General features: G+C 49.6%; 1 protein-coding gene across 3 annotated transcripts in view; it reads right to left on the minus strand.

The window, feature by feature from the left end:
* Window positions 1-22,979, minus strand: part of MPRIP (myosin phosphatase Rho interacting protein) — an 845,921-nt gene that overhangs the window by 345,945 nt on the left and 476,997 nt on the right. For all 3 annotated transcript variants that reach the window (XM_078665226.1, XM_078665225.1, XM_078665227.1), the window contains exon 12: window positions 3,582-3,671. In XM_078665226.1, the coding sequence (XP_078521352.1) occupies window positions 3,582-3,671 (90 nt within the window). The remainder of the gene's footprint in view (window positions 1-3,581; window positions 3,672-22,979) is intronic.

Below are 22,979 nucleotides of genomic sequence, written 5' to 3' on the forward strand. Positions count from 1 at the left end.
GGTTGTCAAAGGCCTTGTTACAGCCACTCACTTGAGGTTCAGGCCTGTAACTCAGGCAAAGGGCCCTTAACAACCGATACAGCTCCCTGCAGCAGGCTATAAGGCTACAGAAATGCAGGTTTGTGATGGAAAGTTCACTTCCTCTGATATTATCTTCCAGGAGGTTGATGAGTTTGTTAGCAGATTGCCGCAGCCTGTCAGTACAGGCCAGGCTAGTTGTACAGTCAGAACAAAGGTACCTTTTCATGCGCATTTGAATCAACGAGAAGCTAAATAATGAAAAATATTTAGGCTAAATATAATAAGGAAAAGCCTTCTGAAATTCACCAGCAAGAAGCTTTCAGTCTCATATTCTGTTGGACTTCTTTCTTCAGAGATGCCCTGTACACCTGACAATGGCCGCAGTGTGTGCCATTTTATCACTAGCTACTTTGTCTCTAGTCTTAAAATGCACCCTAAATGCTCCTTGTGAAATTCACATAAACCAAACCAGATGTAAATGTACAGGAATTTATATAGCGCAAATCACCAAGCGGTTTCTAAGCGCTTGCTTAGGGAACCCGTCCTGGTATTCCCCTGTGAGATAACCCTGACAGGGTATCCGCAAGGTGAAAGCCAGGCATCCAGCCGCGAGGGGCCGTTGTGGAGATTAAGCAAGCTATTGCTCAGAGTCACAGAGTGTGAACCCGTGAATCGAGTAGGCACCGGAGCGAGAATTGTCGAGTCCATGGACATTTTAGGACTCAAGACCCCGCCGAGCCGGGAATTGAACCCTGGTCCCGGGCTGACCTCTGCTTCCAGGTCTGCCTCCTCTAACCAGTGAGCCACACTTCTCTTCTGACCTCTTCCAAGATCCTTCAATCAAGTGTATGGTCATGCCATACATCTTAGACGTTGAAGAGATGCTTCTCTACTATCCAAGAAAAAATAAAATTATCTTTAAAAAAAGTTTTAAAAAACCAACTACTTGTTGCCTTGTCATCTTGGCTTAGGGCCAATGACTATAAAAAAAGACTATAAAGATGTAATAGAGCAGGCATGGAACTCTCATCATGATAACGCCAACAGACATTTGCAAAGAAGAATAAATATATGCTCCATTAGCAGTAACACCATTCCTTCATGCAGGGTGACCATTAAAACCTGTGCATGGCAGCAATGTGGCAGATACCATATAGGGTTACCAGGCACTATGGCTTTTCGAGCAAGCTCAGAAAGAAACCAGGGTAGGGAAAGGCAGCCAAATAGCAGTCACCCCAGTCCTTAATGCACGGGTGCCTTTTATAACATATGTGCATGGCAGCAATGTAGCACACAGTACATAGGTTTATCATGCGCTAATGCCTACAAAGCTAGCCCAGAAAGAAAGCAAGGTCGGTAGAGGCAGCAGGCAAACTCTACTTCAGTTAAGCGGAGTCTTCAGCAGTATACTGAAATAAAACATATTTAGGGGCTATATGTATGGCCAAGTCTCACAGTGCAGCGCAGTAGGTCACCTGGCTGCACTGCACTACATGACAGGGAAAGGGCAGGATTATGCCTTATTTAAGTCAATGCGGAGACATTCCTGCCTTTTCCCCTGTGCTGGTGCCCTTTTTGCTGAGTGCCTGCATTGTAAGGAGGATTGATTTTGTGCCGGAAGGGGCACCTTCCTCCATAAAAACTTTCCTATGAGGCTTTCTGCAGAAAGAGGAAAATGAGGAGAAATACAGATATTTCTCCTCGTTATGACTCACCTGGAGAGGGCTTTTGGCGTATTCCCAGGTCTACAACTTCTGGTAAATCTGGGAATGTGTCAAAATTCATGGATATTGCGTGGGAACACCCACACAAAGCCCATGGAACGCCTGCCTGGCACAGAGTAATGCAACGCTGCGATTTGCGCTGGGTTGCATCACTCAAGATTTATGACGCCACTAAGGGCCAAACAAGGTGGCCTTGCGTGACTTCATAAATCACATTTTTAATTTGCTGAGCTCTGGCACCACATTGCATGGTACAAGAGTGAAGCAAAGAGGCTCATACATATGCCCCTAGGACTCAAACCTTGGTATAGTTCATAAATTCACGTGACCCTCTTCCTCAATAATCCCCCTCTCTAGTCACCTCCTCCAAATACTTCCCTATCTAAAACCTTCTCCCACACCACAGCACCTGATTGAAATGGCTAGATTACTGTTTAAGATGTGATTCCAAGCCTGACAATAAAAAAGTAATTCTGTGCACATTGATCCATGACAGATATGAAATCCAGGAAGCCATAATTATAAGTATCTTTTTTTCTTAAGAGATCTGAACTCTCCTAAGGGATTGCTGGCTTTGAAAAAAGAACAACACTGCCTGTGGAAGAGGAGGCAAAACTGGCATTATGCAGTGTAAAGAGCTTTAGGAGTAGACTCAAGCTGACTGGAGTCCTTGTTTTTGGACTTGTTATATTAGGAATTTTAGGGTGTTGGGCATCGCGCTGCTGGGGGTTTGAGGATATTTCTGATGGATCTAATGTTAGTGTGAGCATGGGAATAGGTGCCGCAGTGTTTAAGGCTTTAAAGTGTTCACGCAAAAATAACTTTGGCGTTCACTTTAACCTCTTTAGGCCACTGCAAAGTGCACTATCCCGCTGGGAAGTAGTTGCACAATGTAGGCATGTTAGTACAACAGCAACTTAACTGTAGATGCATAAAAATGCTTTAGAAAAAAGCCAAAAGCATTTTCCCTAGAGTGACAAGTCTACGATTTGGCTGTCCACAGTGATGGATCAGCATATCAATTTTTAATCATACTTTCTTAGAAGCAATAGGACCTTCCTAGTTAAAAATGTAAACTCTAAAACATTTGGTTACAGAGCTTCAAGTGGCACAATACACTAGATGCTCTGGGACAGCCCCTCATAAGTATAGTTGTCGCATGAAAGAAAAAATTTGGGCGAGAGGGCAGCCTTCACTTCATCCCACAGAATGATCTTATTAAGTGTAAGGGTGATACAAGTTTATCACACGTGCTTAGGTGCCCCACAATGTAGCCTCGGGCAGAAGGCTGAGAACTTCAAGTACCCTTTTCCTACACATTCTATGTTTGCTGTACAGTAATGAGCCCAAAATCAGCGTTTAAACCCATTAAAAATGTAAGCATTACTTAGAAGAAGATTGGGCTACAAACATTCCAACCAATCAAAAGTAGCGTCAGTGAGTACTAAAAAAATACCACTCAAATTAAAATTTGGAAATTGAGTGGCACTATGTCAGTCAGAATGAAAGTCCTATAGAAACCTGCAGTGTTTTCAGAGAAGTTTTAGGATTATTTGGATGCCCAAAAGTTCAGGCACTAAAATGTTCCTTGGGATCAACTTTTACTTGAAGATTTCATTCTTAAGAGTTTTCCATTTAGGCAGGAGACATCAAAATGGTAGTGCACGCATGTTGGCATGCTGACACTGTTGATATATTTTACTCTCACTTTGTAAAGCTAATGCACTTCAATTTGTAATTTAAGATGATTGACAAAACTATGCCTGATTCCTCGTCAAATTCTCACAAAGTTCAAGTTCATCACAAAGACTCTCAAATATGTCTAATCATTCTTACGTGAATCTGGAAGCCATAGTTTCTTTGCACAGGAATCTCAGTGACATCGTAGCATGTTGATAAATCAATTTCTCCATCTATGTCAGAAGCCTGAAGAAACAGAACGCCAAACACACATACACAGAAATATATCCTTAAAACACGATATTCAACATTGTTCACATTTTAATTTCCACCATATAGAAACTTTTAAGAAGAAATTTGCACACTAAACAAAAAATAAACACATTTTGGAAATCTTATAGTAAACATGCACGGCATATCAATAAACGTAATATCTTAAAATTGCATTTTAGAACTATAGTGGCTATAAAAATTAGGCCTGGTGTTGCTGCTTATAAAACGAAAATGCACTTCCCCAGTAAACATCTGCTCGTGGCATGTGGTGCTTTATATTCACATGCTATGCATACTCCTGCATATCTAGTGTTGGGCTCAGATTTGTGCAAGTTTTTTCTCTCATAGAAATGTTCTCAAGTCCAAGGTATAGTGACTCCTACTACTGCTGGTAATGGGCATTTCATTGGGTCCATTGTTAGATTACTTTCTGAAAAATGGAGGGTAGTGATACAGTAAAGACCGAAGACCATGCATAAAAAAAGTAAAGCTTAAAGGACATCTGCATCAATGACAGGCTTCTTACTATGAGGGTGGGTGCATGCGTATCTACTGCACTTCGTGCCACAGCTGATTATAACAACATATTCTGTTCGAGGTATGTGTGGCTGTGGATACACATGCTGTGCATAGACTGTGAAGCAGCCATCCCCTAAGTGATGACTAGCCTTAAGATGTTGCAGAGGATTGGAAAAGTGTACAGAGTACAGCCTGGCTAACACTAGTTGGCCAGTATACCCACACAATAGCGTTTAGTCAAAGTGTGTGGTGTGGACCAGGTAGTTGCTTGCCAGATCTCCTCTATAGGAATGTCCCCTAGTAAGGCCATATAGGCCCCTTTTTTTGTTTATAGATAGAATGGTCTCCGGGAGGGGTAAGCAATTGTCTCTTGGCTTTTGCATAGCATGTTTGAATGCATTTAACTATCCATCTGGCTATGACTGATTTAAAAACAGCCTGTCCCTTGTGCGGCTTGGAGAAGGCAACAAAGAGCTGGTGAGTCGTGCAATAGGGTTTAGTTCTATCCACATAGTACATTAGGGCTCGCTTAACATCTAGAGTATGGGAGCCTGTTCTGCAACCGAATCAGACTTGGTAAAGGTAACAGACAATGTCTTGGACAGTTGCTGCCAAATGATCAATGTGTTGTGATAGGCAGTAGTAAACAAATCATTTCACTTAGCCGCATAGCAGTTGTGGGTAGAGGGCCTGTCTGCTTCCTTAAGAATGTCCATAGATTCCAGAGGAAGGCTTAGAAAAACTCTAAGACCCCCCAATGAACCAAATCACAAGGATAAGCATCTTGGAGTCGGGTGTGGGATTTCTCCATGGCTCCGCGTGAGAAGGTGTGCCCTGCTGGGGATCCTCTTGTGCAGCAGGACCGAGAGTTTGAGGAGGGTGGCGAACAAGGGCTGTCTAGCCCACGTCGTAGCCTCCAGAATCAGGGTGTGGGATGTCTGCTAAAGACTCAAAACACTGAATGTAAGAAGTGGGAGAGCTGGAAAGCGTAGTTAAATCTCCCTGACCAGTTCATCCATAGTGCATTGCGTGTTGGTACCTGGAGGCAAACCTTGAGCATTTTGTGTTTTTGGTGGAGGCTAAAAGGTCTGTCAGGAAATCTACACCCCAAAAGTTCTGAAGAAGGACTTGCAGGAGGAGTTTCCAAATTATTATAATTATTTTTTTTACAGAGTTTGGTATAGCGCGAACTTGACCAGTAATCGGGTATCAGAGCGCTTTACATAGCACCAGTTGCATTACATGAGGACACATTCATTTTTTTTAGGCACCGGGAGATTAAGTGATTTGCCCAGAATCACAGGATGTTCAGCGTCATTGCCGAGACTCGAAGCCAGTTCCCCTGATTCGAGGTCGACCGCCCTGGCCATTAGGCCAACTTCTAACTTGTTGCTGCATCCTGCTTAGGAGGTCTGCAAAGTTGTTGTCCACTCCTTGAAGGGACATAGCCAGCAGATGGACTCTGTGGAGGAGAGTCCCCCCAACAAATTCTCTCGGTTAACGATGACAGGTGAGGAGAGTGAGAGCTACTTTGTGTCTGTAGATAGTACATGGTGAAACCAAAGGTGGTGATGGACGGAGCGTTGACAATACAAGCACTCACCCCCAGTCAACTGATCTGGGTTTAATCCATCACCGTTCTTTAGCCCACTCTGCCACCCCAGTTCAGACATGGCCATATGCAAATCAGTCTGACCCTGTGCCTCATGGGAACAGTCCAGCCCGAACTGCCAAGTCATGCCTTCCCTGGACCGGAAACAAGCTTCCGAGAACCGGTTTCTGGCTTTACAGCCGTCTTCAGCCCGGCTTGCTTGAATCCAGTGGCACATGGTGGTCACGTTGTCTGTACGAATGAGGACCACCTTGTCAACAATGTGACAATGGAAGGCTTTCAGTGCTAGCTGAACAGCCAACAGCTCAAAGTAATTGATGTGGTGACCCTAATGCAGGGGACCCCACTGACCCGGGACTGTGAGGTCCAGTAAATGCACCATCCACCCTGCAAAGGAAGCGTCCATTGTGATCTGCAGAATAGGGTTGAGAAAGGGCCGCCCCTGCAACAGGTTGTTGGTGTTCCACTGCAAAGAGCCATAACTGCGGCTCCCAATCAACACTAGATCTTCTCAGTGACCCTCTGCTTGAGACCATTGTTGCACTAAGCCCTCTAGCAACGGATGCATGTGTAACCTGGCATGGGAGACCATGGCATTGCAGGAGGCCATCATCCCAAGGAGGTGCATGACTGATCTGACTGTAACCTGGTGATCTGGTAGAAAAGGAGGGACAATCCCTGGAATGCCTGCACCCTTGCAGTACTAGAATAGGCCCTGCCTACCACAGATCTGAGGACCATCCTTAAATAAGGGTGAATAAGGAGGGGCCAAAGGTGGGACTTGGTGTCGTTGATGGTGAACCTCAGGTTATGTAAGAGGTTTATGTTTGCTTGTGTGTGTGTGCGCACGAGACACTGCTGGTGAGTTGCGCTCTTGGTCAGCCAGTCATCCAGGGAAGGAAACAAATGGATGCCCATGTGCCGGAGGTGCACAACCATCACTGTTAAACATTTTGTAAACAGTCTGGGACAGTGGTGACCCTGAATGGGAACACCTTGAACTGATGTTTGCTACTTATCACAACCCGGAGATAGAGCTGGTGAGCTTGGTGAATTGGGATGTGGAAGCAGGCAGGCATCTTCGAGAATGAGGGCAGTCATAAAGTCGCATTTTTGTAGTAGAGGTAGAACGTCCTGTTGAGTGACCATGTGGAAATGTTATGAAAGGATGTATTCATTGAGGGGCATGAGGTTTATGATATGCTTGATGGACCTCGTCCATCTTGGGATTGAGAAAGCAGAGGAAGTATACCCAAAACCGAAAGGTGTCGTATGGTCGGGGAAAGTGCCTGCTTGGCAGGGACAGCTTCTTTGGGGAAACAAACCTTACCTCTACCTACGGAGCTTTTGTCTCTGTAGGAACCACAAAAAGAACCCCTTGTGGAGGGTTGCTGGGGCTGCTGGCAATGAAAATAGGTCGAAGAGGAAATGGCCTTGGAGCTACCTCAGTAGGCATGAGACCAAAAGGGCCCAAAAGTGCAGGGCATTTAGAGTGTGCCCATGACCATGGCAGTCTTAGTGTCCTTGATCTTCTTCAGCATCTGATCAACCTAAGACACAAAGAGGTGCTCCCAGTCGAAGGGCACATTCGGCAAATGATGTTGAACATCTGGCTTGAAGCCAGAAACACAGAACCAGGCGTACCAATGGATGAGGATGCTGGAATAAATGCAGTGAGTCGCAGTGGCGGTAGCATTTAGAATACAGTGTATGGTGGTATTAGAGATGAGATTGCCTTCAGAGACGGACTCTTGGCCCCTTTTGCACTAGTCATCCCAGAAATAATGGAGGAGTACCTTCATTTCATCCCAGTCAGCCTGGTCATACCTTGAAAGCAATTTGATTGAATTAGCAATGCGCCAGTGACGAACAAGTTACTTACCTTTGGTAAAAATGTATCTGTAAGAGACATATGTCAGTTATGGATTCCTTGCCTTCCCACTGCAGAGCCCGCATATGCCACCTGGCATGATCCACCCGCAGGATGCAGGAGGCCATGAGGCCCAGCAGCCTCAGGGTGATTCTCACCGAAATCCGGGATAGAGGCTGAAACATTGGTACCATAGCCCGAATATCCCAGACTCGCTGCTCGGGAGGAAAAACCCGAAACTGTGCGGTATTCAGAACTGCTCAGATGAAAAGGAGCTTCAGAGAGGGAGTCAGGTGTGACTTCGGCACGTTGATAGTGAACCCTAGCGAATGCATGAGGTCTGCCGTAGTCTGGAGGTGGGAGACAACAGCCTGGGGCGAGTTTGCCTTCAACAGCCGTTGAGATAGGGGAAGACTGGAACCCCTGATCGGCGCAGATGAGCCGCGACCACTGTCATCACTTTCGCGAACACCTATGGTAAGGCCAAAAGGGAGCACGGAGAACTGAAAATGATTGTGGTCCACTATGACCCGTAGGGAACACCTGTGGGCCGGCAGGACAGGGTTATGGAAATATATTACCTGCAAGTCCAACGCTACCATCCAGCCTCCAGGGTCACGGGCAGACAGGACCTGAGCCAACGTGAGCATCTTGAACTTCTCCTTTCCGGAGGCAGCCGTTGAGGGCCCTGAGGTCTAAGATAGGATGCAGGACTTTGTCCTTCTTGGATATTAGAAAGTAGTGTGAGCAGCAAACACGACCTACTTCTGGCACAGGGGCCCTTTCAACAGCTCCCTTGGCCAAGAGAGCTGCAACTTCCTGGCGGAGAAGAGCCAAATGATACTCCGACATTCGATGGAAGGATGGTGGCAGGGAGGGAGGGGTAGTCTGAAAGGGGAGGGAGTAGCCCCTGTGGCCTATCGGCAAAACCCACATGTCTGATATGATGGTGTGCCAGTGGGGGAGGTGATGGTAAATCGTGTCGCCCACTAGCCTCGGTGGCCCTGAAAGGTCAGACTAGGAGGGTTTGGAGGCTGCTGCAGGGGAGTTAAGGGTGGACAGACCCATGTCGCTGGGTCCCACGTCTGCGGCCACGCAAGGCTGGGTAGCTTGCGTGAACCGGTGGCTAGACTGAGCCGAACATGATGGGGAACCCCTTCCGTAGCCACGAAAGCGGCAAAAAGCAGACTGAATGGGGCGAGCGATCGCTGCAATGCCCAAGGATCTGGTCGAAACCCTAGAATCCTTAAAGCGCCCGATCGTGGAGTCTGCCTTATCACCGAAAAGACGATGGCCATCAAAAGGCATATCCAGTAAGGTGGACTGGAAATCTCCAGAAAAAACAGACGTCTTCAATCAGGCATAGCGCCTCAGGGCTTCTGACATGGAAACCGTTCAGCCCAGTGAGTAGGCGGTATCCAGCCCAATCAGATTGTAAATTTGGCTGGGTATCTACCCACTTCCACTGTGCGGGTGAGAACTGCTGGGGCCTCCTCCGATCACTGTGGCAGCACTTGCGCAACTGTATTGGTATAAGGGCCCAAGAGGCATGCTGTATTCACAGACCGCAGGACTAAGCTGTTTGAAGAAAGTATCTTCTTCCCAAGATGGCCAAGCAGTAGGGAATGTGCCCTTAGAGGATGAGGCTTGGACCACCAAGCTCTCTGGGGACGGGTGTTGGGAGAGGAAAAGTGGGTCACCCGGGGCCGAACGATGGCATCGGGCAATCACCCTGTCCACAGGAGCCCCTGTGCTGGGCTTAGACCAAGTGCCCAGAAGGATGTCCGTGAGGGCTTCATTGAAGCGCAAAGGGGTTCCGAAGAAGCCGCCACCGGTTGAAGCACCTCTGTCAGGAGGTTAGTCCTGACTGCCACTGTAGGAAAGCTCCAGGCCCAAGGCCTCAGCTGCCCTACACAACACTACTGCATATGACACTCCCTCCTCCGTAGCCAGGGTAGGGGAGAAAGCATGCCAAAGTCAGGGGAGGTAACCAGACCACTGGTGTCACCCAGGTCCTCTTGCCAGTCCAGCTCATCAAGTTGATCAGCTAAAGAGTCCACAGACCCCTCCCAGGCCTCCTCATCCTCCTCTGGTTGCCAGTCAGGCCTAAAAGGAACACCAGGGATGAACAGTGGCAAAAAAGTGCCCTCCGGTGCCGACATTGGTCTGGAGCCGTGTCCAAGTCGGGGGTGAAGCTGGGGTTCATCGTCGTCAGGATCGGAGCCGGGGAAGGTACTGTGTGGTCAACAGGTGTCAATCCGGATCCAGGCCTGGATCCTCAAGAGCCCTCCATGGCCGGAGCCGCCGGCATCTAAATCCCAGGACTTTAAACCGAGTCTGTGGGGCACGAAGGCGCACCGGCGGAACCGGGCTGCCCAAAGATGCTGTGAAGCGCTGCGTAGAAAGTTCGAAGCTGGGCAGGGGACATTAAGGCCCGGGAAAAGGAGAGAAGCGTGGAGCCATCCCAGGAGCAGGCTCTGAAGATGGAGCTGGAGAGCAATGACCCTCCGGGTCCCGTGTCGCATCGGCCGACAGACGGGGAGAAGGTGAAGAGCGATGCTGCTTCTTCGCCTTCTTCTTGTGCTTCGACTTACCCGAAGACCTCGAAGACTTCGAAGACTTGGAAGACGAATGATGGTGGTGGCTCCGCGACAAGTCCCGAGACCTTCATCTCGACCGGGACCTCGAATGACACAGAGCCGACAGCCAGGCCTCCAACAGCTTTCGGGACCACTCCGACAAAGACTTCAGTTTCATGGCCCGGCAATCGGACCACGACTTCGGATCGTGGTCGCGCTCCAGGCACCAGAGGCACACTAGGTGGGGGTCCCTAACTGACATCAGGCAGTTACAGGCCTCGCACAGTTTGAACCAGGTCCGTTGTTGGGACATTCCTCGTACACCAGGAGTCGGAAGACTCAAACAAATTCGACAAAGTCGAGAAAAAAAGTAGTAAAAAATGACTAAAGGGGTAGCACACTCCGGATCTGCGCAAGGCTGGCGCGAAAAAGAAAGAACTAACGTCAGCGTGCAGGGGCGGCGTCTATGTAGACACAGTGACATCATTTCGGTGACCACAACGTCAACGAAGGCCGCAGAGTTGACCGACGCCACCTACCGATGTGCAGGGGTACTGCTAAAGAAAAATCTCCGGATCCAGTCTGACGCCTGGGGGTAATACTAATGTAAGGAATCCACAACTAACAGTCTCTTTCAGATTGGTGGACTGTGCAGCCAACACCACCAATCTTGTTACTTTCCTTAATAGGCAAATCTACGTCACTGGAGCCTTGTGCATTGGCCCATTTGAGTGCAGTATTGACTGCCAAACTGTCGGTGGAGGGGCAGTTGGCCTTTAATGTAGACCGGGACTGACAGGGAGGGCTTACATTTCTTGTCCACTGTAAGGGTAACCACCTAGGCTTTATCTGGCTCTTTGAAAATATCAAAAATTGGTTTGAGGATCACCTTCAACACTCGTAGGCATTACATGGAACGCTGGGAGGGAGAATGAGTTTCCAACACAAAATCCTCTTCAATGGCATCCTAATGCATTTCCAATTAATGCAACCAGGCTGCCCTGGCCAGGCCCTTATAATAGAAGGTGGTATCATAAGGTGGGGATAGACGGGCGGGATAAAGTTCAAGGTCTGTGTGTCCCAGATGATTCACATCATAAAGATCCCAAGATCATCCTGCGGATGCAGTTTGTACAGGACCCTGAGCCACACCCCCTGAATCCTGAGTGTGGTGACCTCTAAGGAGTGAAGGTATGGAGGTAAGCAGGTGGACGGGGTGTTAGAAGAAGAGGAGAGAAGGAGATGGAGTAGGAGGGTGAGGCTATGGCGGAGGGCTGATTGCCTGCTGTGTTAGGTCTCTTGGTGCTCTTAGGCAGTGATGGAAGGTCAAGTGCTTCCTCGAAGCTGAGCCATCCTAGGTCAGGGCCTGGGGTTGGGGGAGGTTGAGTCCAGTGTGAGGATGTGATGCTGACAGGCATAGAGTTGTTCCTGAAGCTGGTGGAGTACAGGTTCGGCAGAGCCGCTGGAGCAAGCAGGTCTTGATGCAGAGTGGTTCAGTGCCTGCGTGTGGGTCGTCAACAAAGTGAGGCTTTGATGTAGAAGGTTTCAGTTTTGAAAGGTGCCTCGAAGCAGCGGTCGGCCCAGAGTATGTCGTCTTCTGATCTTCTTTGATACAGAGGTGAGGCAGGGCATTGTGACTGAAAAGTGCACTCTGGACTGACCATGGTCAGGAGGTAGGGATGGACCGGAGGGCAGTTGGTGGGCTTCGAAGCAGTATGACTGGACCCTTGAACGAGAGTGCTCAGAGTGTGAGCCGGGGAGGGTGATTCATACTCACGACCTGCTTGGCGGGAGGCAAGTCCTAAATTTCCAAGTCAGAACTGGAGCTAGGTTCCGACGAGAAGGTCTCTTTCGGAAGCTGATGGTTCAAGATGGGACTTGCCCTCGAGGTCCTGGGCGGCAAAGATGTCCAGGATTTCACTGCCACTTCTCCGCAATATTTTGAGACATCGAGCCACAAGGTACCAAAGAGTTTTCTTTAATCGAAAGGAGCAGAGGCATTACAGTAGGCTTCACCGTGCCTGGGAGAGGTAGGGGTTGCAAACCTGGTGGAGATCAGCATCTGGGGAATTTGGCATGACACGGAGAGCAGTAGCCTTAACAGTGTCTATTCCATCATAGGCAAGACATGCTAGGTGTGAGAAAACAACGAGAAGGCACCTACTAGGGCATTGTAGTTATTCTGATCCGTATGAGTAGCTGGGGTCAGTCGCAACAATATTGACAGAAAGGGAGTATCATCATATGTTTCCTGTTGACTAGCACTCGCCCCTTGTGGGATACTGGACCAAGACAACTTTGTGGTCATGCTACTGCCTTTTGGGGTTCTAAGTGGATATATGCTGAACGGACATGTGTTTGATGCTCTTTTATTCACATGGTATCCGAAAAAAAGATAATATAACGATTATCAAAAACAAGAAATTCACATCCCTTGGGTGCTCCAAAGCGTATTTCAATGGTGTTCGTCTCCCCGAGCCAGCTGTCTATGCACTCCACAGGTTGTCATTTACATGAAGCCTGAATAAACACATCCATAATGGAAGAGGCACTCTACTGTTTTATCACTCAAATGTCTCACAAACAAAGCGTCAACTGGATGGCGAATCACTCTAAAGTCTACTCCGTGCAGGTACTTCAAGACTAGGCCTATATTTGAAAATTCTAGAACAAAAACACCATATACACTGAATAAGCCAATACGTTTCATTCCCATTTCAAAATTTCTTCAAGGCTGTAAAACTGCATAAATTATTTGTCGAAACCAACCATGATGCCAAGATTTATACAATGCAACAATTTAACATTAGTTTTATTATGATTAAAAAATATATATTTTTATTCCACTAAGATTTTCAAATACTATTAAGCAGTGGGCGGGGTGAGGTGAATGGTGCAGAAATGATTTAATCACAAAGCGGATGCATAAGCCTGACAAGATACTTAATGCATGGGGACAGGCTTCTAGCTGCTGGAGTTGGTGCCAGTGCATTTCCCTACCTAACAGTTAACCCTGGGGGGGTGGGGTGGGGGTTCTCTCTCTCTATTTTTTGGGGCGAAAGCTACTCTGCTAGTTGGGGATGTGGGTCATTCTAAACCTACGTGGCAGGGTAGCAGGGTGGGAGGGGAGGTAGACAGCTTCAATGTTATTTACTAATGGTTTGTAATGCCGGGGGGGGGCAAGGGTTTGAGTTGGGCATGCAGGAAATATAATTGTACACAGGTACGGTGTTGCAAGCTTTATGGATCGCGCGAAAGAAATGCCTCCAGCGATGACTACGAGGTGGGATAAAAGTTCAAAGATCCTTAGCTGGAACATCAACGGCTAGGGGACAAGCTCAAGAGGGGTATAGTTCTCCAATTTGTTAAACGAAACCTCCCAGATGTTGTCTTATTGCAGGAAACGCACCTTATCGGTAATAACTGTCATGCACTTAATAGATGGAGCTACACACGTGGCTTCACTACGGGGTCCCGAGGGGTGGGCATTCTGTTGCGCCGTAATTTTCCATTTGTCATTGAACATACAGAGACAGACCCATTAGGACGCTTTGCAGTGCTCTCGGGGAGATGGGAGGGACGCACACTCAACTTAGTGACGGTGTATATCCCACCAGGTCTCCAAACCCAATCATACCTGGATCTCGGCAAACTTCTCCACTCCCTTCCTGAGGGGCCGCTTCTCCTGGGCAGGGACTTCAACACATTAATATTGGGGGGAATGGATCGGCACCCACCAAGAGACATTGCCACAGGGCACATGTGGCTCTCCAACCTCCTGGAGGCTTTCGGCCTAGTAGACCTCTGGCGCATGCGTCACCCAAACCTCCAACAGTACACATTCTTTTCGGGTCGCACCGCACTCTCTCTAGGATAGATTATATCCTTATGCCTCTACAGCACGACACTAGTATCCAAGAGATCAAGCACCTGGCACGGGGTATATCAGACCATTCCCCCATATGGGCTCACCTCACATTGGGGAACAGAAGGTAGGCTGTATTGCGCCCATAAATCCCTGGATCCTCCACAGCCCAGAGACCAAAAAGAAGATAACCCGTTCGATTGGCCAGTACTTCAAAGAAAATGAAGGGATGGTGGAGTCCTCTACCGTCCTTTGGGAGGCATTTAAAACTGTAATAAGGGGTGAAGCCCTCTCCACAACTGCGGGGCGACGCAAGGAAAAGGAGAAGCAAATGCTTATAGTCGAGCGCAACCTTCTTGTTATGGAAGGGGCAGCTCAAGCGGATGGAGATCCGGGGACTCTGCATCAGATGCAGCTTAAGGCTGCCGAGTACAAGGCACTGGCCACTGATGCCGCTAGGAGCCTAGCGAGAGACAGGGAAGGCCGTATATATGACCAGGTTGACAAAGCGGGAAAATGACTAGCCTGGTTGGACAAGAAACAGAAAGTGCAGAGGGTGGTGGCGGAGCTCAGGGGCGGTTCGGGCACGCTCCTAACTGAACCTCAGGAGATCAATCAATCAATCAATCAGAGCATTTGTATAGCGCACTACTCACCCGGAGGGTCACAAGGCGCTGGGGGGGGGGGGGGTCCGCTACTGCTCGAACAGCCAGGTCTTGAGCTGCTTCCTGAAGGCGATGTGGTCCTGGGTCAGGCGGAGGTGGGTCGAAAGGGAGTTCCAAGTCTTGGCGGCCAGGTAGGAGAAGGCCCTTCCTCCTGTGGTGGCTCTTCGGATGCGGGGGATGGCGGCGAGGGCGTGGCTGGTCGATCGAAGCTGGCGCGTGGGAGCGTAGAAGTTGAGGCGGCTGTTGAGGTATCCAGGTCCTTGGTTGTGTAGGGCTTTGTGTGCGTGGGTGAGGAGCCGGAAGGTGATTCTCTTGTTGACCGGGAGCCAGTGCAGGTCTCTCAGGTGTCCGGAGATGTGGCTGCGGCGGGGGATGTCCAGGATGAGTCGTGCTGAGGTGTTCTGGATCCGCTGGAGTCTCTTCTGGAGTTTGGCGGTGGTTCCGGCGTAGAGGGAGTTGCCGTAGTCCAGACGGCTGGTGACGAGGGCCTGGGTAACCGTCTTCCTGGTCTCGGTGGGGATCCATCGGAAGATCTTGCATAGCATTCGCAGGATGTTGAAGCACGACGATGAGACGGCGTTGACTTGTCTGGTCATGGAGAGGGAGGAGTCCAGGATGAAGCCCAGGTTGCGTGCGTGGTCAGTTGGTTTGGGTGCGCTGCCCAGGGCGGGGGGCCACCAGGAGTCGTCCCAGGCGGAGGGTGAGGATCCCAGGATGAGGACTTCCGTCTTGTCCGAGTTCAGTTTCAGGCGGCTGTTCGACATCCATTTGGCTATGTCTGTCATCCCTTCGTGCAGGTTGGCTCTGGCGGTGGTGGGGTCGTTGGTGAGGGAGAGGATCAGCTGGGTGTCGTCGGCGTAGGAGATGATGTTCAGGTTGTGCTGGCGTGCAATGGCTGCGAGGGGGCTCATGTAGACGTTGAAGAGAGTTGGGCTGAGCGAGGAGCCTTGAGGAACGCCGCAGATGACTTCGGTGGCCTCCGATCTGAACGGGGGGAGGCGGACTCTCTGTGTCCTTCCGGCGAGGAAGGAGGTGATCCACTCCAGGGCCTTCTACTGGATTCCGACGTTGCTGAGGCGCCGTACTAGGGTGCGGTGGCAGACAGTGTCGAAGGCCGCGGAGAGGTCCAGGAGGATGAGGGCCGCTGTTTCTCCGTTGTCGAGCAGGGCTCGGATGTCATCTGTAGCTGCGATCAGGGCCGTCTCGGTGCTGTGGTTGGCCCGGAAGCCAGACTGCGAGAGGTCGAGGGAGCCGTTCGTCTCGAGGAAGGCGGCCAGTTGCTTGTTGACGGTCTTCTCGATGACTTTGGCCGGAAACGGGAGCAGCGAGATGGGGCGGTAGTTCTTGAGGTCGGTAGGGTCTGCTGATGGTTTCTTGAGTAGAGCGCTGAGTTCGGCGTGCTTCCAGCTCTCCGGAAAAGGTGGCGATGTCGAAGGAGGTGTTGATGATGTCCCGCAGGTGGGGTGCGATGACAGCGTCGGCCTTGTTGAAGACGTAGTGAGGGCAGGGGTCTGTCGGAGATCCGGAGTGGATGGAGTTCATCGTGCGGATGGTGTCTTCGGTGCTGATCGGGGTCCAGGCGCGGAGGGTGGTGGTGGTGGGGGGCGGTGGTTCGGTCGTGGCGTGCGTTGGTTGAGTGCTGAAGCTGTTGTGTATGTCCGCGATCTTGTTGTGGAAGTAGGAGGCGAGGGAGTTGCAGAGGTCTTGCGAAGGGGTGATGTCGTTGTTTCCGGCGTTGGGGTTGGAGAGCTCTTTCACGATGTTGAAGAGTTCCTTGCTGTTGTGTGCGTTGTTGTCCAGTCGTTCCTTGAATGCGGTTTTCTTGGTGGCGTGGATCAGCTGGTGGTGTTTTCGGGTGGCGAGCTTGAGGGCAGTCATGTTGTCCGGTGTTGGGTCTCTGCGCCAGGTTTTCTCGAGTGCTCTGCAGTTCTTCTTGGAGCTCTTGAGTTCGTCGTTAAACCATGGGGCTTTCTTGCTGCCGGGTCTGCTCGGCGGGGTCTTCAGCGGGGCGAGGTCGTCTGCGCAGTCGCTGATCCATTTCGTGAGGTTGGTGGCTGCTTGGCTGGGGTTCGTTGTGCTGGTGGGAGGGTTCTTGCTCAGGGAAGTAGTGAGCTGGTCTGCAGTGATCTTGTTCCAGCTTCTGCGGGGAGCCTGTTGCTGGTGATGGTGGAGCGTGGTCCTTCTGTAGCTGAAGTGGACGCAGCTGTGGTCCGTCCATTGGAGTCCCGTGGCGTGGCTGATGGCGATGTCCTTGCTGAAAGTGAAGATCGGGTCGAGTGTGTGTCCGGCGTAGTGGGTGGGGGTGGTCACCAGTTGCTTGAGTCCGAGGTTGGCGAGGTTGTCCAGCAGGGTGGTGGTGTTGCGGTCGTTGTTGTTCTCCAGGTGGAAGTTGAGGTCTCCGAGGAGGATGTAGTCGGCTGAGGGGAGGGCGAGCGGGCTGACGAAGTCGGCGATGTCCTCGCTGAATTGTGTGCGTGGTCCCGGGTGTCTGTAGATGAGGGTGCCTCTGAGGGTGGTCTTGGGGTTGACGTGGATCTGGAAGTGCAGGTGTTCGGCGGGTGCGAGGTTGTCGTCGTGATGCGGATGGTGTTCCTGTGGATGATGGCGATGCCTCCTCCTGTCTGGTTGACGCGGTCCCTCCGGATGATCTTGTAGCCGTCCGGGATGGCGATGGCGATGTTGGGCGCTGAGGAGGCGTTCATCCAGGTTTCCGTGAGGAAGGCGACGTCTGGGTCTGTGGTGTCGAGCAGGTTCCAAAGCTCGACGGAGTGTCTGTGGACGGAGCGGGTGTTGAGCAGGATGCACTTCAGGTGGGTGCTGCTGGAGTTCGGCTTGGTGGGTGCTGGTGTAGCAGGGTCCGGTCGCAGGTGAACTTGCAGGAGTGGCAGCTGAAGGGTCCGTGGGTGCGTCTCGGTGTGGCTCGGTAGCAGCCCGGGGTTCGGCCGGTGTTGAGAGCGTTGAGTTCGGTGGAGTCGTAGGTTCGTCTGGTCGGCTTCCGGCGGTGGGGGCCAGGGGTCCAGGCACTGGGCGCGGTCCAGGCGCGGACGGGCGCAGACGGGCTTACCTTTGGCGCACCTTCGGCGCTCAATCGGGGCTCCCGCTGCGCGCGTCCGCTGCGCGGTCGCTCTGGGGGCGTCATAAGAAGGGGGACGGGAGGGCGGGTCTGCTGGGCTGGGCGAGCGTCTGGGCCAATGGGCCGGTGGTGGGCGGGGCCGCAGGGGGCCAGCGGCGGGAAAAGTGGCGAGCGGGCGGCTCAGCTGTGGCTGGGCCGCTCGGGGGTGCTGGGGGGGCGGCGGCAGGCAGGCGGCAGGCAGGCAGGCAAGGAGGCTGGCTAGCAGGAACAGCAGGCGAGTGAGCAAGGGGGTGACCCGGCCTCGAGTTCAAGAGTAGTTCAAGAGTTCGCAGAACACTTCAAAAAGGTGTACCAAAGGGGATCGGAACTCCCGGAGGACTCCTCCGCGCTCTTGGCAGACATTAGGCTACCTACCCTCTCCGACGCAGACCGAGAGGCCCTGGAGGTGCACTCACTGCAGAAGTGCTGGCCAAGGCGATCACTGAACTCCGGCCTGGAAAAGCCCTAGGACCTAACAGTCTTCCGATTGAGCTGTACAAGCTCAAAACTGACAGCCTGGGCCCACACCTTAAGCGTATGTTTGAGGTTAGTAAAGTGCTGGGTAAACTGCCGAGAGACCAGCGCATCGCCACATTAGTAGCCATCCCAAAAGAGGGGAAACCCAAAGAGATGTGCGCCTCTTACAGGCCGATCTCACTACTTAACGCTGAACCCAAAATCCTCGCGAAATTGCTCGCAAATAGGATCAAGCCAATAATCACCAAATTGAGTCACCCGGACCAAACGGGCTTTATGCCACAGCGCAATACGGCACTTAACTTAAGACGACTCCATGGGGTACTGGGACGCTGTCATACGATCCAGGAGGATGCGGTTGTGGTCTAGTTGGATGCGGCAAAGGCATTCGACACGCTTGAATGGCCATACATGATGGTGGTCCTCAAAAAGCTGGGCTTTGGCCCTAACTTTATTGGGTGGATACGTCTCCTCTATGCTGAGCCGTTGGCGCAGGTGGTGGTCAACAATAAGTTCTCCGAGGTGTTCACCTTGGAGAGGGGGACGCGACAAGGCTGCCCCCTCTCGTCCCTGCTTTTCGCCCTCTCATTAGAGCCGCTCAGGGCTTGGATACGTCAAGATCTCTCACTACGGGGGCTCAGGTGGGCTGAGGGGTGGGAGGCCCGGATTTCGCTCTATGCAGACAGCATCCTCTCATACCTTGCCTCCCCTTCCAAATCACTTAGAATTGCCTTGAACATCTTCACTAGCTTCGGTAGGAACTCCGAATATACTATCAACTGGGGGAAATCATTGCTCTACGTTCTGCATGCCTCCCCCCTCTCAATGCCGCGAGGCTGCCCGATCAAGACAGTCACAAAGGGGTTCACATACCTTGGTATCTTCATCACTGCTGATTTGACGGCCTGGTATGAGAGCAACCTTTTACCAACTCTACAGAGGTTCAAAAGGGACACCACCACCTGGAAGAAGCTCCTGCTGTCCCTACTGCGACGGGCAGCTCTTTTCAAGATGATGGCGCTGCCACGGTTCCTATATATCCTCCAAAACTACCCGGATCTAGTCCTGCAAAAGTACTTTAAAGAAATCGAGGCCACCAGAGGGACTTATTATGGGCCGGAACGCCACGTATCTCACTCTATAAACTCACACTTGGGTGGTACAATGGGGGAATAGAACTTCCAGACATTAGGAAATACTACTGGGCAGCTCACCTCTCGGCTATTAACCAGGGCACGTACTGAGGTGGGTACGATCCCGGCTACGGGATGGATAGGTGGCTCCTCTCGGGTGGGAACTTCGAGACGGCGCTCTACTCTAAACCTAACAAATACCCCCTTACCGGGCCCACAAGACATTCGGTCTAACTTTGGCACATTGTGAGCCAAAACCTGGGATGGGTTGATAGACTTACGTTGGCTACCTCACTCTGGATTTGTGAAAGGCTGGGTACACTGGGTCGCACTAAAGGGTTCAGTAACTGGGACTTGATAGGGATCTCCCGTATAAAAGACCAATGGGGACCCAATGGCATGGTGTTGTTTGCCTCACTGCAGCAGACATATGAATTAGCACAAACAGAATGCTTTAGATATGCGCAGGTCAGGCACTCACTCCTGGCAAATATTCCATTTGGAACACCCCTCCCGGAGTCCACCCCCTTGAGGACAGACTGCTGGATGGTCACTTGCCGGAAAAGGCCATCTCCCTCACATACAAAAAACTCATACACCACACCCCTGATCCTCTACTCGAACTTAGGAGAAAATGGGAGAATGACTGTCTTGAGATCGACGATGAAAAGTGGAGGGAGGCGCTTTCCTCCCCTAAGGAAGTGGCAATATCAGCAAAATTGAGGCTGATACAACTGAAAATACTACACCGAATCCGAGTGGGGAAGGGCTCTGTAGGAGACAGTGCGGGCAGTGGGGACGTTCATGCATATAATATGGGAGTGCACCCTGATACAAACCTACTGGAAACAGGTGCATAACTGTATGCTTAATGTTTGGGGGTGGAATTACGGCTTGAAATCAAAAGGTGCCTCTTAAACATCTGGGACCCCTCAGATCTGACAGCAACAGGTAGAATTTGAGCGACGCTCGGTCTGGCTATAGCAAAACGCAACATAGCGCGCCTATGGGGGGCAGTAACACGTCCACCTCTTGGTGCATGGAAAAAGGACATGGACTGGTGCATGCTGCAAGAGAAGACAGTCTATGTGGCCCGGTGGTGCCCCCGGAAATGGATAGCAATCAGGTCAAAGTGGAATGAATACCGTGGCAACATGTGTGAGACCCGCCCTGATCCCATCCCTTGACGAACCGCTAACTCCTTAATGTGATATGTAATATTACCATCTTGTACTCAACTACATTGAAATTTGTGATCTTTGTATGCGTTCCTGACTATATAACACTGTAAAAGTAATAAACTCATGTGGGTAATGACCATCGGGGTTAATTGTACCAATAAACAGTTAAAAAAAAAGATTTTCAAATAAAGACCTATTCTTGAAGTATATGCTTGGAGTGACAGTGGCTGTGCATTCAATCTGACACATTCCCTGTCAAACATTTGAATGATAAAACAATAATAGAGTGCCTCTACAATATACTGTATTAATGTGATATACCTACTAAAAAATTACATTTTGAAAATTGTAATTTAAAAAAATATTTAAATCTTAAAACAAAATTTAAATAAAATGTCAAAGTTTATTTAAAATGTAATGTAAGGTATTTCATATGCTTCCCTACGTGTTAGAAATATTGCATGTCCTCGCTGATTTCCATGAGTGTGATGCAACACCAAAGGTTGGCCATATGCTGTGCTTGACTTACGTTCAGTCTAAAGTGGAGTACGATTAAGCCTGTTTTGTCAGTAGTAATACTGTAGTAGATTTAAATGTGTATTTGTGAATTGTAATGGTCTCACTTGAATGTGGATGATTGGTTTGTACTAGTGGCTTTCTCTCCAAACTCCTCGTTCAATTTCATTTAATGCCACCCATTTTGCAGTAATTATTGCCCATTTTCCCAACATGCCCCTCCAACATTACCAACTAAATCCAATAATTATATGTGCATAGTTTGCCGTGCAGAAAAGACAGGAGAGGTGGAAATCTCAGGCAAGTGGTTGTGAACTGCATTAGAGTAAGTAAAGTAGTACTACTTTACATACTTCAAAACATATTTTTTAAATATACCCCAATGACTGCTTTTTTAACAACATTTGTTGAATAAACCATTTTGAACCAGCATTAAAGGATGGAATTTTTCTAGCTGCTTTACAAGCACAGTCATGTTCAAAACTGAGAACATGAAAGAGTAGCTGCAAAGGTTTAACTGGATTAGGTTTAAGGTTACAAGGAACAGTGAGTACTTGGTCAACTTCAAAAGGCTTACTAAATGTGATATTTAAGAGCCGTGGAAAAAATACTTCAACAAGCCCTCACAATCAAAAAACTCTATCCCCTCATTCAGAACAAAACAAATTCAAAGATTATATCGCCGGTTTCTGTTCTTCAAATCTGTTAAAGACTTTTATAGAGTAGGAATTGTGTTTATTGATGGCCTCATTGATAAAACTGCATTTGTGTCACCCTTACCTTTAATCGCTAAGTCAGAAACAGAAAGCGATTTCAGTCATCCATTTTATTAAAGTTAACATCTTTTTCAATTTGCTCTTTATTTTCTTTAGTAGACTTTATTCAGCAAACTTTCAATTCGAGGAGTTCCACCTCCATCTAGCTTTGCCTTTGCTGGAGATGTGGTGGAAAGATATCACACGGTTTTCTTTTAGTTGTAGAGGCTGTAGGCCCCGGTTTATTTGCCAAGTGGTTTACAATTTTAGGAAATCATCCAACAACATTAAAAACCCTACATTTGATACAGATTTTTGAGTGGGAAATAACTATAAATATATCCAGTAAACCAATTCTAAGTCAGGATCAGAGGCTCGGATTATGCTTTTGTCTTCCTTAGCTTTATTGACAAAGTTCCAACAGCAGCCATCAACAAAAAAACACAGAAGAAAAACACACCCATGAACCATAGTGAGAACCATAACAGTCCATAGTCCTTTCACAGTGTCCATGGCGTTAGGCCACATAGTTCCTCTTCACTGGCTGGACCGCCTCTTTCTTCGCTGCTTTGCAGCCAGTTAAGTGTGATTTTCGTTTTGCTCCTCGTTGTGTGGAATATTGTATTGTTCGGTTTAGTGATATTGCGCGGTTGAGCAGCGGCTTTTTCATTGTATTGAACTTTCATACTTGCCTTTTATTTCAGAGCCCCAGCGCACAATAATCTTCCTGGGGAATGCAAACTGTGCGCTCTCAACGAGTGTCGCATCTCCTTACTCATCAAGCTGGACCCCAAGCTTGGCGACTTGCCATCCGCAGTGGCGCAAGGTGGCCTTTTTGGGGACCCTTTCATCAAGGAACTGGGAAGGTTTGTGGCAACTTTTACCTCTTTGGTTAAGGCGTAGTCCAATAAAGAGAATATTTAGCCCGCAGGTTTTCCATGGGACTGGCTGAGGCAGGGGCTGCTTGGCCAGCCGGGGATCCTACCAGAATTTTCCC

This window comes from Lissotriton helveticus, chromosome 10 (assembly GCF_964261635.1).
Source record: "Lissotriton helveticus chromosome 10, aLisHel1.1, whole genome shotgun sequence".
Lineage (NCBI taxonomy): Eukaryota > Metazoa > Chordata > Amphibia > Caudata > Salamandridae > Lissotriton > Lissotriton helveticus.